The sequence below is a fragment of the Chelmon rostratus genome, chromosome 12 (assembly GCF_017976325.1).
Source record: "Chelmon rostratus isolate fCheRos1 chromosome 12, fCheRos1.pri, whole genome shotgun sequence".
NCBI lineage: Eukaryota > Metazoa > Chordata > Actinopteri > Chaetodontiformes > Chaetodontidae > Chelmon > Chelmon rostratus.
This window is the reverse complement of record NC_055669.1, coordinates 25,975,417-25,989,899: the sequence shown is the minus strand read 5'-3', so window position 1 is coordinate 25,989,899 and position 14,483 is coordinate 25,975,417. Positions and strand designations below refer to the sequence as shown.

Genomic DNA, 14,483 nt, shown 5'->3' with positions numbered 1-14,483 from the left:
CAAGGGAAGTAAACATGTCTTCTGACCAAACTTCAACAAAAGTAAGATGTTCGTTCATTCATTAATCTTGTTTTTCTAATAAAATCATTAAAACATGTGAACACCTTGTTCTGACCTGAAGACACACTGAGCGATAAATGATGCTGAGGGTTCTTTGTCGTTCAGGAAACAGGAAATCAGGTGAGGGTGAGGCAGAGCGTTGTGGAAGGTGAAAGTTTATTTGAGTTCAGGAATGTCAAAGAGCAAAGTGAGTCAACATCACAGCTGCCTGAAGTCACTGATTCAATACAGAGGTGGACAAAATAACAGAAACGCTGTTTTAAACCATTTTAAGCTGTGAGTCAGTGTTTGAATGTGTACTTTGAGGCCGGGTGGTTGAAAGGTTTACAACTGGAGAAAATATACAAATATCCTGTGTTGTATGAGCATATTTGCATTTAGAAAAACATGAACTGCCTTTACAGTCACACAGGAAAAGTTCCTAAATGGATTACTTAACAAAACGACTTGAGCTGCTTTCAAATGTAACTCACAGGGTTGAATAGAAAATATAAAATATGCTTCATATTCAAGGTTTCAGCTCATGAAAAGACTGTCGCTGAGCTGTGACAAGAAAACATCATGACGGGATCAAAAGAGCAGCAGTGACCAACTGCTATGAGCTACGACATTTAGAAAGGTCAGCGAACGCAACATCTGATCAACTTCCAGGAGGTGAAAATAAGAGCGAGGGGTTTGTGGTCTCATGGCAAATACGACCTCACTGTGAGGCATAATCCAATCAGATGGCACACACCCTGATGGCAGCAAGACGGCACAAAACATTTGAGAATCGATCCCAGTAAATAAAGTTTGTGATCCGAGGTCGTCTGGATGAATTTACACTGAAAATCAACCTGATCTGCAACTCGCCGTTTGTTCTTCGAGTCAGAAACGATTCCACCCGGACGCAGACGTGGTCCTGATGTTTCAGACTTCGTCCTGTCTCATTACATCGTTCTCATTCCGGGCCCCCGGTGATCCCGGTTTTAGTTTGACACGACCACAAATTACAACCTGAAAAATGAGTCAAATCTGCAACCGAACGAAACCATTCCCAGTAAAAAACATCCTGGAGTGTGAGCGCCCACCGCAGAGCCGTGCGACTGCGCCACCTTCATGAGCACATTCAACACTTCGAGAGAACACCTCCCTCCTGCTGGAACGCTCTCTGGATGGGACTCTTTTTGTTTTGTGTTCAATACTGAGACAAACTAATGAAACACATACTTGTACAGAATTGTTCATAAATATATACACACAGTAGAACATTGTACATGTAATATACACATGAGGGGCGTGTCTGGACCGACCTCGCTCACGACCAATGAGGGAGCGAAACATCAGAGCCGCCTCAACATTTCAACTCAGAACCATCTGCAGTTTGACGTCCGTGACAACTCAAACTGAACAGCAGGATTATTGTAACGAAGACACTTTTAAAGGCGTCGAACTCCTCGACTGTAACAGTAACATAAAAACAAATTAAAAACGCACATTATAGCAAACAGTGTCCCTGCTGAGTGCCCCCTTTTTGTTGCCATAGTTTGCCAGATTTCAGGTGACGGACGACCACCGATGCATCAAGACGACATCGAGGTGTGCTGTGTTGCAGTTTGGAGCTTGTGTGTGTGTGTGTGTGTGTGTTTCTTAATCAGAATCAGAACTGTGAGGGTTTGGGGTTCAGGTCCTGACAGAGCCCACAGGTCAGAATCTGCCCAGTGTTTAGGCTGTAAGGCAGAAGACACATCGCCCTCTAGAGGGGAAATGAACCCACAGCTTGGTCAGTTTCACCAAAGTTTCGTCTTGTGAATATTGCAGAATAAATCGAAACGTTGGGAAGCGCTGCAGCACGAAAAGCTTCACAGGAGTGATAATCGTTTTTAGGAGGAAACTTTTATGCGAAGTTTAAAATAATTAATTTTCCTGCCTCACAAATGAACAGAAATAAAATCTGCCTGCAGCTCGTTTTTGTCCAGCCAATCACGACTCAGAAGCTTTGAGAAAACGCTGGGAGAAAGCAAATCTAGGCCCCCTGAGCAAGCAGCGGGGATTGGCACGTTTGATGGGCGGTAAAATGTAACAGGCGAACATCACCTTCAGCTGCACCTGAGCTGAGGCGTCCTACAGCACATCAGCCAGCGAAAGAGACAAAAGAGGATCCGAGGCTGCTTTTCTTTCTACTCTCAGCGACTATCACTGCAAAGATCCAGTTTAAGGCCTAAGCCGGGACTGTGCCTTTTTGTCCTTTTATAACATTATGAAGGTTTTTGGTCATTTTGGCCAATCAAAACAAAACAGAGTAATCCTTTACAGAGAACACACACCGGCAACAGCGACAGTTCATTGCCACTACTGAGGTCCTTGATCAGGCCGCTTGATTTGATCTGACTTTCATGTGACACTCTCTAAGGCCCCCCCGACTATAAACATTGTTAAGTGCCATTTCACATAACTGAAGCAAATAATTGCTATAGCTGTCTTTGTTGCAATGAGCCATAACAATCACAAGGGGGAGCTCCTCTAATACTGTGCACAGGACCGACTGTCAGAACGTACCACAGGTGGAACGATTGATGATGATTGGTAAGAGTTGTTGCAGATTATAACGGCTTCAGCTCGAAGTAAAAAAAAAACAAACAAAGATTTACAGACTCCAGCTTCTAAAATGTGAACATTTAGTGTTCAGGGAGTCTTTCTGAATATCTTTGGGTTTTGGTCGGACAAAACAAGTCATATATTAGCAAATGAGAAGATTATTATAGTATTTTAGTACTCATAGAAAGGACTTGAAAATGGAAACTGTTACCCAGTACTAGTACTAACAGTGGGGCGGTTAGAGCACTTTGGGGATCTACTGGAACACTAATGGTTTGACTCAGCAACAGAAACACTTCCACAAAAAATCATGACAAAATCAGATATAACACTACGTTAAAACACTTGTGACAGAGACACTGAAGTGCACCTGAAGCTCAGGATGAACACCGCTCCTTCAGTATCCCAGGTCTAGCTGGATTTTGTGCTCAAAAATGGCGATTAGCAGCATTATGCAGAAGCCCAGCAGGATGCCGGCGTTCTGGAGCAGGAAGAAGCCGCAGTGGCTGAAGCCGTGGTCCCCGGCGTCGTTATGCAACATCTCAGGCATCTGCAAACAAAATGAACATGCATGAAGTCACGCAGGACAAATGGATTCATCAGAAACAGCTGAATAATAATTTCACAGCCTTATCGTTGCAGCATTCTGCAGCCCAGCATACAAAACTACTGGTTTCCCCAGTGTCAGATATTTTTACATCTGTGTGTGTCCAGTGCACAGACAAATGTGTTTGGTGTACTTTAGCACAAACACTGCTAGCCTAGCTTGATCTAAAGAGAATAAAATCCACCTTCCATCAGCTCCAAGCCTGATTTACATGTTCTTCCTGATCCTTGCTCAGGTTTAGAAACAGAACAGTTACAAGGAGACGTTGTGTTCATGTTGGAGCTTTTTGTTCGTCAGCCTCTGACTGCATGAACGCACTGTCCCAAACACCGACTGCAGGGTGGAGTGATTAGCTGGTGAGCTGCACGATGCCATTATCCACGCCTGTGATAAAGTTTCATACTTTCATGTAACGGTGCTGTTCTGTTTCACAGGGCGCAGTGCAGAGCAGTGGCCACAAGAGGCCAGCAGAGGGCAACAGGAGCTTTGCTGTGTTTTCCAGACAGCAGCGGTTTGTGACAGCTCAGCTCTCCTGTGTGTGTGTGTGTGTGTGTGTGTGTGTGACAGAAGAGGCCGTGTGGTCCTGAAGGCTGATCTGAAGCACCAGTCACACATTCGCTCTGAGGCCTGTCGAGTCCCACAGATGCTGCTGACAGCAGAGGACTTCCAGTTCTGCTGACTCTGAGAATAACGAATCATTTCTGTGACTATTCAATGGATTTTGATCCCTTCGCGTTCCTTGTCGTCTGTAGTTTGCATCAGCGCTGGGACGATCCGCTCCTCTCTCGATCCGATGCTGTCCTGAGACGCGTGTGTCGATTTGACAAGTACTGTGATTCAATGTGTGCGATTTTTTAGAAACAAGAAGTCACACTTTCATTTCAGCAGCATCACTGCAGACTGCAGTAAATAAAAACGGGACGAATAAAAATATGGACTTAGTTGAAGTGAGATGCTACATTTAGCTGTTCCTGATCATCAAGCTCGTGCTACAAGAATAAAAAATAGAAACAGGAAATAGAATTGTTTAAAAATCGATTCAGGAATCACAAGCATTGCACATGTATTATTGGTCTTCATGTACCGCACGCACGCACGCATGCACGCACGCACGCACGCACGCACGCACTGTAAAGTTGGGCCTCATCTTTCTGGCAAATATCTGTGCAGAAATCCACATGAAAGAGATTCATTTGAAATCGGTGAACAGCTCTACAGTCTGGAACTGGACTTTTTCAAATCAGACTATATGAGCAGCAGACTCTGAAACCCCCTGAAGGAGAAAAGGGTTGTGAAATTGTTTCCTGGACAGATTTCACAAACGTTTTCTGTGCAGTCAAACCACGATTCAGAAGAACTGCTTGGCAACAGTAAGCCTGCAGAGACGACTCGTCCTCCTGAATTACTGCACAAACAGAACCTCCGGAGGTGGAAAAGGATCTGGGCCACAAGCAGCGAGCTGACGTCCATCATGTGCTGCTGAGTGTCTGCAGCTGATCGTTACCTGCGGCGTTTGTACCGTATCAGCCCTGCTGGCTCTCGGCGTGCAGCACTGCGTGCTCCGGAGGCCACGTTGACTCACCATGTCCACCAGAGCCACATACATGAAGAGCCCCGCCGTGAGCGCGAATATCCACATGGAGATGTTCTCCGCGTAGTGTCCGATCAAGATGCCCGTCACCATGCCCAAGTAGGCCATCATGGCCGACAACACGTTGTACAGAATGGCCTGACGCACCGTCATCCCGGCCTTCAGGAGCACCGCAAAGTCACCTGGGAAACAGAGTAGAGTTAACTCCGGACCGGAGAATCAAATCTGTCATTACAGATGATAACAATATCAAGACAACACAGTGATAATGTGTTATAGCCAGTGAGGCTTTACATGCAGCTAACTCTGGAGAAGGAAGGTCTTACCTAACTCATGAGGCAGCTCGTGACAGAAAACAGCCACAGAGGTGCTGAGACCGCTGGACAGACCCTCAGTGAAAGCAGCTCCTGCAGAATGACGGGAAGAAACGCAAACCCACCATCACCACGAGCGCTAAGCCATAACTAAACAACACGCAGACGTTAGCATGGTTACAATCTAATGCTTTACATGCTGCAGCTAGCACAGCTGCATATGTTAGCATATTAGCATGCACATATCTGCTACTGTTAGCGCTAAGGATGGAAAATAATTTCTGTTTTATCCCCCAAAACTGTTGCTCATCAGGATATAAATGAATATTCCTGCTGAGCTTAAAGTTAAAGCTTCAAATGTCTCCGGTAGGTTTAAAGCAACAATTAGCTGCAAACTTTTGTTCATTTATTTAACATCAGGCGTCCACACTAACATGTTTTACTCTAAAAGGAAACGTCACAGAGTGAAGACAGACGAGTGCGTCAGCCCGGTGTGACTCGACAGCTCAGTGAACGAACTCTGCTGACTCGTGTAAACGAGTCTCACGCAGGTCGAAAGCACATCTGTGGGTCAGTGTTAAAAACGTCTGCATCTTCAACGACCTGCGCAGCAACAGCTGGTGCGTCACATGATCAACAATGATGACTTCTGAAACTAGGGGGCGTATTTGGAAGTTGCACCGGTGCTTCTACTTAGAAAATTCAGCCACGCTGTCTCCAAAGACGGCTGCAAAAAGCGTAGCATAGCACCAAGCTAACCTCTGCGACAGATCACGAGTAACAGCAGCACGCTCACCGATGGCCAGGCCGTCGCTGAAGTTGTGCAGTCCGTCTCCCATGATGACCATCCAGGCGAGCGTGGCCACGCCGGCCTGCTGGAAGTGCTGCTCCGAGTAGGAGTGGGAGTGGCTGTGAGGGTGGTGGTTCTGGGAGTGGTGGTGGTGCAGGATGTGGTGGTAGTCGTGGTGGTGGTGGTGCATGCTGTCGGCCTGGCCCACCGTGTCATGGAAGTGGGAGTGGCATTTGTTCTCGCAGTCCTCTGCGGTGTAGGCCACAGCCCCCGATGCGGCGCCGTAACCCTGCGGGGAGACGACGGACACCTGCGGCGCCAGCATCACCTGCTCCTCCTCTGCCACGCCGTCCTGCAGGCTGCCCGCATGGTCGCCAAACATCCCGCCGCCGTTAGTCTCCACATCTGGAGAAAGACAGAAAGACGCAGTGCAGACGTTTGTTGTTGAAGGTGAAACGGACACCTGGCTGGTCTCAGACAGGTTTGACTGGAGACGATGGAGGCTGTGAGGCTACTTTCAATGACACGGAGCTGACTGACAGGCAGGTACACAGACATCAACACTGCATCTGCGATAAGCCGATACCACAGCCGCTTGTGGGACCACAAACACCGTCAGCTCCACGCTGCCGAGCCTGGACGCTTCAATCGGCTTCATCTGTATTGTCTCACCTTCGGCTGGCTTCAGGTCGTTCTCCTCCAGAGCAGGCTGCTTCTCCGGATCCGCTTTGTCGTTCTGATCCCACTTCTTCTGGATCTGTTTCATTTCATACAACAAAACACACAACATCACGTTTCCATGGTGATTACAGTCCCCACAGGAGGTGTTCAAACCTCCACTAAGATCAAAGCTGGATGCAAATATGGAAAAAAGAGCTAACCTCAAATTTAGATTTAAATTACTCACATTAAAGAATTTTATGTCTTTAAAATGTCAAAAATAGCTGCAAACATTAAAAATATAAAAAGTTGGTATCATTTTGTTGTATGAAACGCTGCCATCTATTGGAAGCACAATGTATTGTCACAGTACCCATCATTAACTGCTGCCATGAAAATGAACATATCTTCAGTATAAAGATCAGTTTATAGTCACAGCGGGATTATTTAGTAAAATGAGGACTGGAGGAACCAGAACGCAGAAAGAAACTGATCGATTTGACCTTTTGTTTCTTGTCCTTGTACATTTTTCCCAGCGTCAGGAAGTGCTCGATTAGAAACATGAAGTAGACTCCAGACAGAGCCGTCAGGCCCTTCCACACAGCGTCCAGGTTTTCCTCTCCCTCCTCGTGGACGTGATGTCCCTCCGAGAAGTTCGTCACGGGCTCGTCGTGGTGGTGGTGATCGTGGCCTCCCTGAGACTGAAGACACAAACACGAAGAGAGGAAGAGCGGGCGCTTATATGAGCACGTCCTCTGGGTAAAGAAAAGCAAGCTGACTTAGACAAAGACAACAGAGACCAATCAGTGTGCAGCGTTTTCCCTCCAGCGTCTAGCATCGGTCGGCTCCATCTGAACCTCGACTGAGGCGACACCGAAAGATGACCAGATACGAGTCATCGGGTCACACTGTTATCCCGTCGCATCTTCTTTATGTTTAGACAACATTTCACAATAGCAAACACTTCATTTGTGAAGTGAAAAGGGGATGAATACAAAATGTAACGTAATAATACAAAATATCAATTCATCTGCCCGCTATTGTCTCCATTAATGAACTAATCGTTTGGTTTATTGACTGTGGGACTAAGTGAGTAAGTAAGTAAGTAAGTAAAAACCGGACGACAGCGGGTCAAACAGCTGACAGACGGGAGGCTGCATCAAAGCGACGGAGAGGCGGACGGCTCAGCAGCCGTCACTCTGCCGGAAAAACCGAAACCTCCGGCGCCACGTCCACTCACGTGAGGGATGAGATGAAGGAAGGCGTCGCCGCTCAGCGTGCCGACCGCCAGCGCCACCAGGAAGCTGAGGAGGAACTTGAAGAAAACCCTGTTCATGAGCGGGATGAGGACGACGCCGAGCAGGGAGAGCAGGCTGATGATGGTGATGGAGACGAAGCCGCCGACCCACGCTGCAACGCACACGTCAAACACTTCGTCTGAGTCTTCCTCACGAACACACACAACACACTTCCAGTGAAACTTCAGCGTGTTCCGCAGCGTCATTCGCCATCTCACCTGTTGTGATGCTTCTGCCGCTTTCTCCGCCCGAGCGCTCGCTGTGGTCGTGGTGCGAGTTGTTGTGGTCGCCATGGTGACCGTGTTTATGGTCTAGAAATGAAAAAGAGATAAAGTCTTGTTTTTTCACATCACACTACAATAAAGATTTCCTGAAAGTAAATGTGTGTCAGGTGTCAACTCTCTTCAGAAGACTTCCTGTTGACAGCGTGCCAGCGTTGCCGGTATAAACCGGTCAGTCTGGACTGTCAACGTGCACCTCGTCACTCCAGGTGAGTCAGTCCGAGACATGACGTCTCACCTGGGCGTCTGACTTTAAGTTTTATTCCTTTTTTAAATTTACGTTCTTGTTTTGTCAGTCGACCAAAAACTGGATAAAAAAAAAAAACAGTAAAACTCTGCTGTGGCTGTAAATCTCACAACGTCCAGAGCATGAATGAGTCTCGCTTCAGTTCATCACTGAGCAACAACCAGGAAATAATCCCTCCAACGACCATTCAGGCCAAGTAAAATCCTGAAAACCCTCCAGAGAAGCTGCTGTAGTGAGGCAGTCGCCTGGACTGTCGTCTGATAACGGATAATATTCTAATAACTGATTTCTCTAAAAGCGGACGCAGGGATTCTGTTGATAAAATGAAAAAGCTTCGTCTGTTCACGGTGAAACGATGAGGAGGAGGAGCCTGAGACGCCTCCGTCAGACCCACTCCGCCAGCCGGAGGCTGAACATCCGTTTGATAAAACAGGTTAAAACTGATTCAACTGTAAAACACAGAACTCAAAGCGTTATCATAAACGTCCCGCCCCGTCAGCGGGCTCCCACCTCTCTCGCCGTGTCCCGCGGCGTCCCCGTGCAGGATGCACGCTCCGCCGTCTATCTGGTTGAGGAGGGCGGGGCAGAGGAAGCTGAAGTCACCGACGGTCACACCCACCTCCTGAGACATCCCATGTGAGGCGAGGATGCTGGAGGCGCTCAGACACTGCAGACCAACACAGAAACTCAACAACGGTTTGACGCACGACAAGTCACAGAACTCAAACCTGCACGGATTTATTTTCACTTCCTCGACCTTTCCAGCACTACTGAACAGAGAGGAAGACCACGGCTCAAGGTCGTCCTACTGTAATGTAACCATGACGACAAACAAACCCACAGCGGTCAGTGTGTTAGTTAGCGCTGGTTCCTTTGAGTGCCATCGAGCCCTGAAGGGCAGAAAAGTGTCTGGAACTCAAAGTTTGTATGAGCTGCTGCTCAGGTTCTTACTTAGCGCCTCATTCTGGTCAAAAATCAAGAAACTCTTTTAATTTGGCATCATATTTCATCATTCTAGTTTTTAATAGTCATGTTCCAAAAAGGAAGAAGAAGAGACATTTGTACATTTGGCACTGAAACATCTGCAACCAACAGCCAGCTGTGAACGAGAAGCTCGTACCTCTACACTGTCGGTGCTGCCGTTGTGATCGTCGTGGTCGTGGTCATGGCCGTGATCATGGTCGTGGTCGTGATCGTGATCGTGGCCGTGATCGTGGCCGTGATCATGACCGTGATCATGACCGTGATCGTGGCCGTGATCGTGGCCGTGGTCGTGAAGATCCCCCTGGCTGACGGCAGCTGCCGGTGTCTGGCTTTCAGTGACCAGTCTGGCGCCAGATGTCCTGGTGGGTTCTTCTTCTTCCGGTTTCACCACCAGCTGGGCGCTGTGCGCCGCCGTGGTGTCGACCTCCTGAGCCAACACTGTGCTCCTCTTGTCGTGCAGGTTGTGATGGCCGTCCTGATGTTTGGACACTTCAGGGGTCTTTGGAAACTTGCTGGGTGGCGAGGGTTCAGTGTGAGCCTGTTTCTGGTGATGAGAGCTGTCGTCATGGAGATGATGGTGGTGGTGATGGTGGTGGTGGCCTTCGTGGTGCTGATGTTGGTGGTGGTGGTCATGGTCATGGTGGCCTGGCTGCTCGTGATGCTGCACCATGACGGTCCTGATGCGATCCAACCCCACATTCTGCAAGAGGCGCTTTAAACCAGCCAGAGAGATGGTGCCGTTTTCTCCGTATCTGTTCAGTTTCACGAAACATCAGCGTTCATCAGTCCACATGCAAAATAACATCATTAATAACATTTAAAGGTTTTCATCTCAAGTGTTTGAGCTGCAGGGTTAATGAAGATGACACCTGCGTCTTCATCAGCTTCTACACTGCTGCCTCGTTAGCGTCTGCCTGCACATCAATCTCAAACGCTGTGAGGTGTGTATAATAACTGCATGTTTGACTGAGGCTCCATGATTCACATCTCCCCAGCACTGACGCACTGAGTGAAAGGACATGATTAGAAGCACACCTTTGACTCAAAACATAAAATGATCAAAGGTACGCATTATAAAAAAATAATAGTAATACAAAATCTGAAAAAATATTTTTAAAATGTGGTACGACATGTGTGAAGCAAAACATAAACCTTCAAGAGATGCTTTTAAATTGTTGATTTAGTGTGATTTTATTTTACATTTTTAAACATGCAAAGCAACAAAAAAGTAAATCTTTGCAGACGTCAAACTGGGAAATGTTACTTCATACAAATCCCAACAGACAAACTGGGTCACTGACGGGAGCTCACCTGTTGAACAGCGCTTCCAGGTGCTGCCTCTGGCTCTGCTCGGCTCTCTGCGAGTCGACCACGGCTGACGGTAAACGCGCCGCGCCGTTCGTGTCGACGTTGGACGGGCCGCAGTCCGAACCGGACGTACCGCCGCCACCGGACAAACTCACGGCGAGGAGAAACATCACGGCCGCGACGGCTCGACTCTTCCTCTCGTCCATCATCTCTGCCGGGAAAAGGAGGACGTTCAGAATATCGACTTCTGGAACTGGAAATGCAAAACATTCACTGGTTCCAGTTTCTCCAGTCCTGAATCACAGTAAACTGAATCTCGTTGGGTTTTTGGACTGTTGCTCAGCCTGTTTGACTGTTAACACACAGACTGTGGACTGGAGCCAGACAGGCACACGTCCCTAACCAAGGGCTGCATTTAACAACTATTTTACTTCATGAATCCAATCTTTACGAAAAAACTACATTTTAATCCAACAAAATAAACATTCTTCTTACTTTACTCTTATTTTACGTATTTTCAGACACAGTAAGACTTCAGCAGACATTGTACCAATTTAGAGTTGAAAGAAAAACAACTGTGATAATCAACCAATAAACACTGGTGCTAGCTTCACGATCGTATTCCAGCTGTGAGAGTAAACTGATCTTATTCCAGCTGTGAGTAAACTGATCTTATTCCAGCTGTGAGAGTAAACTGATCTTATTCCAGCTGTGAGAGTAAACTGATCGTATTCCAGCTGTGAGAGTAAACTGAATGTCTTTGGGTTTCACACCGCTTTAAACTTTTAAACTTGAACTGTTAATTTTTTTTATAGAACTACTGATGAACTGAGAATATAATCAATGGAATAACTGATAATGAAAATAATCGTAGCTGTGGAAACACACAGCACACTGAGGGAAAACAAAGGACACGTAACAGAGGTGGGGGATATTTCATTCCTGAAGTGATGAAATGTGGCCACCAAAAAGTAAAATATAATAATAATAATAATCAAAAAGAGATCATAGCTGTGAAGCTTATTACGCACCCTCTTTCACATAAGACTAAAATTAGACCTTTTGTCCATGGAGTTTGGCTGCGACCGCCTGGCTATATTTGTGCTCCACATAAACATATTCTGAGAAATTCTTCTCTCAAATGTTAAAAGCCGTGGAAATTAAAAATAACACCATGAACAAGCTACCACAATGAATCATGCACCTGTAATAATCTGAAGACGTCACCACGACTCTTGTTTTTCCTCACAAACAAACCAAAAGCCACAAATTCAAGAAGCTGGAACAGAGTGAAGCTCACAGTGAGAGAACGAGGATCGAGCGACTGGATAAACAAAGATTAAATGTGAAACGGTGGACACAGACTGGAAAGCTGTTCCTTCTTTCTCAGACGAGGGAAGTGAAACTGTCGGCTGACTGATGGCGGAGGGAGTCATGTGTTCTTCCTTCTCTGGAAAATCGAGTTCGGTCGGGTTTATAAATCAGAGTTTATATTTACGCTGGAGCTGAACCGCCTTGTTAGACCTGGAACACGTTCTTCAGATTGACTGTGGCAGAAGAAGTATTCAGATACTTCAGTAAAACTATAACTACTACAATGTTAAAATACTGAAGTGTTCAAACTGCTGTACACAAGCATGATCAGCTGTTGGACTTAAAGTACTAACTATACAGGCAGAACGGCCTCTGTCAGTATATTAATACAGAATCACATGATTGGATTATTGTTCCTGATTTATTAATTATTGTAAGTATCATTTTATTATAGCTGCTGCAGTGGAGTTAATTCTGCACATTTGATACAGTGTTGAGGTTTCATCTACTTTATATTCTCTGTTTGCACTGATGCTGCAGTGAATCACCTGAGGTTTACAGTGAGTCCACACTGTCGCTTAAACTGAACGCGTCGGCCGTTTATTTCAAGGAATTAACGTCCTGACACAATGGAAAAGACGATTATAGAACATGTGTCAGTTGGTCCAGATGACGGAAGACCCTTTAACAGATTGTGGTTAATTCCGGATGTCACGATAGATTATTATTACTACATTTATTCAAAAAATAATAATTCCATACAAGTGGATCACACACACACTGCTCAGGCTCTCCGCCGGCTAAGATCAACTCAAAGTCAGACGCGTTTTGAGAGGACGGCCCGAAATACTTGGATGGATGAGAAAAGTAGATAACAGGCGCCGAGTTTGTTGGATGTTAAACCGAACTGAAGAGCATCTTCTCACTAACTGGGTTACAAAAGCTCAGTTATGTTCAGCTAGTATCCGTCCGTAAATCAGAACAGATATTAAACTTACAGGTTTTCTGAATGGGGTTTGGTGTACGACGCATCCAAAATGAAGCCCGGACTTGCGGACGTCTCTTAGACGACTAGATCCCTAAATAAACAGACAGCTCTTCATTAGTGGCACCAATTGCTATACATTCATGCGGTTAAAGATTCAGGAATAACTGCTGATAATACCAACACGGCTGAAGCTAGCTCGCCTCTTCTGTTCGTGAATTAGCAGCGTTAGCCACCCAGCTAACCGCGGGCATTTGGTTAAATTTCTCGGAGGATGCTGAGAGATGGCATCTGCCAGGAGGCTGCGGCCCAGGCTCGGGCCTCGTGCCGCTGCCGATGCTCGGCCGAAGTTTACAATGTCATTAGGCCGTAAAAAAATAAGATCTTTCTCCCACGGAACAAGCAGCCATGCGTGCCTGCCTTCGACCAGAAACACACGACACACTGGAGGTAAACAGTAACACGTTGGGTTTATGCGCTCTGCACCAGCCCGGTGCCGTGTGCACAAAGACGGCAAACCCGGAAACTGAACCCAGCCGCTGCCGCCGCCGTGCGGAGCGGACATGCTTCGTCTCCAGTCAGCCACACAGCTGGCCAGAACAAGCCCTTAAATGTGTGGAAATAACTTACAGTGTACGTAAGTGCTGTGTTTTATCCGCCCCGGTCGATGTGTGCACGCTCCACGATGCTGCTCCGTCGTCTTCGGCCCGCTGATGAAGGCTAGTGGATGTGGTTTGTGTCGCCTTCAGGCATGCCGGAAATCTGAGAGGCACTCCGCAGAAGGAGGGGAAATACAGGACAGACCAAAGCCCTGAGGGGGGCCTTAGTACAATGTGCGTAATTTTTAAGAGATTATGCAAATTACGCCAAGGGACAACACGAGAATGTGAAAGAATACGTAAACATTTTAAAAATACAGCCATATTTTAAAGGAGATGAACATGTACATCATGAGGAAGTTACTCCTGGCAGCAATGTGGCCACCACTCCAAATACGTTCGCAAAGTAATAACCCAGCAACCACAACATCTTAGCAAAACTGAGACAGTGTTTTGTTCATATTCCACAATTAGAAATAAATTAGAATCAGTTTTACGCACAGTTTTGAGTATTAAAACAATCAATAGAAATAAAAGGATTCAGTGTTTCTCTGACACATTTATGCTCTTGGTGGTGTGAAGAAGGCTTTGAAACAGCATTAAGAGCCTCATAGAGGTAGATAGAATTAGCATGTTAACCGCTGGTAGCTTCACTACTGTGTTTAATCCAGCTGGGTGGAAAATTGCAAAGGCTTCATGAAATGCAGGGCAGCAACCGAGAATTATTTTCCAAGCAGCACTTGAAGGCATCGCAGGGGGGCTTCAAGCAGATGCTGTGAAGGAGGACAGCAGTGCAGACCATGTGACTGGGCTTTGGTAGCATGTGACAGCCAGCCAGCGTCCAGGTCTGTGGGAAAGAAGAGGGGAA

General features: G+C 46.5%; 1 protein-coding gene across 6 annotated transcripts; it reads right to left on the bottom strand.

The window, feature by feature from the left end:
* Nucleotides 1–197: 197 nt before the first annotated feature.
* Nucleotides 198–13,765, bottom strand: slc39a6 (solute carrier family 39 member 6). 6 transcript variants are annotated; one of them, XM_041948356.1, is made up of 13 exons: nt 13,197–13,442; nt 13,030–13,110; nt 10,721–10,928; nt 9,546–10,161; nt 8,936–9,092; nt 8,116–8,208; nt 7,840–8,009; nt 7,103–7,300; nt 6,612–6,696; nt 5,946–6,344; nt 5,162–5,242; nt 4,827–5,017; nt 198–3,187 (listed from the first exon to the last, which is right to left on the bottom strand). In XM_041948356.1, the coding sequence occupies exons 3-13, from the start codon at nt 10,924–10,926 to the stop codon at nt 3,035–3,037; spliced, it is 2,349 nt and encodes a 782-aa protein (XP_041804290.1). In that variant the 5' UTR covers nt 10,927–10,928; nt 13,030–13,110; nt 13,197–13,442; the 3' UTR covers nt 198–3,034. The 6 variants fall into 6 exon arrangements, with proteins under 6 accessions (XP_041804290.1, XP_041804292.1, XP_041804291.1 ...); XM_041948358.1 differs by having other exon boundaries at nt 13,201–13,442; XM_041948357.1 differs by lacking the exons at nt 13,030–13,110; nt 13,197–13,442 and adding an exon at nt 13,647–13,765.
* Between the last annotated feature and the right edge of the window lie 718 nt (nt 13,766–14,483).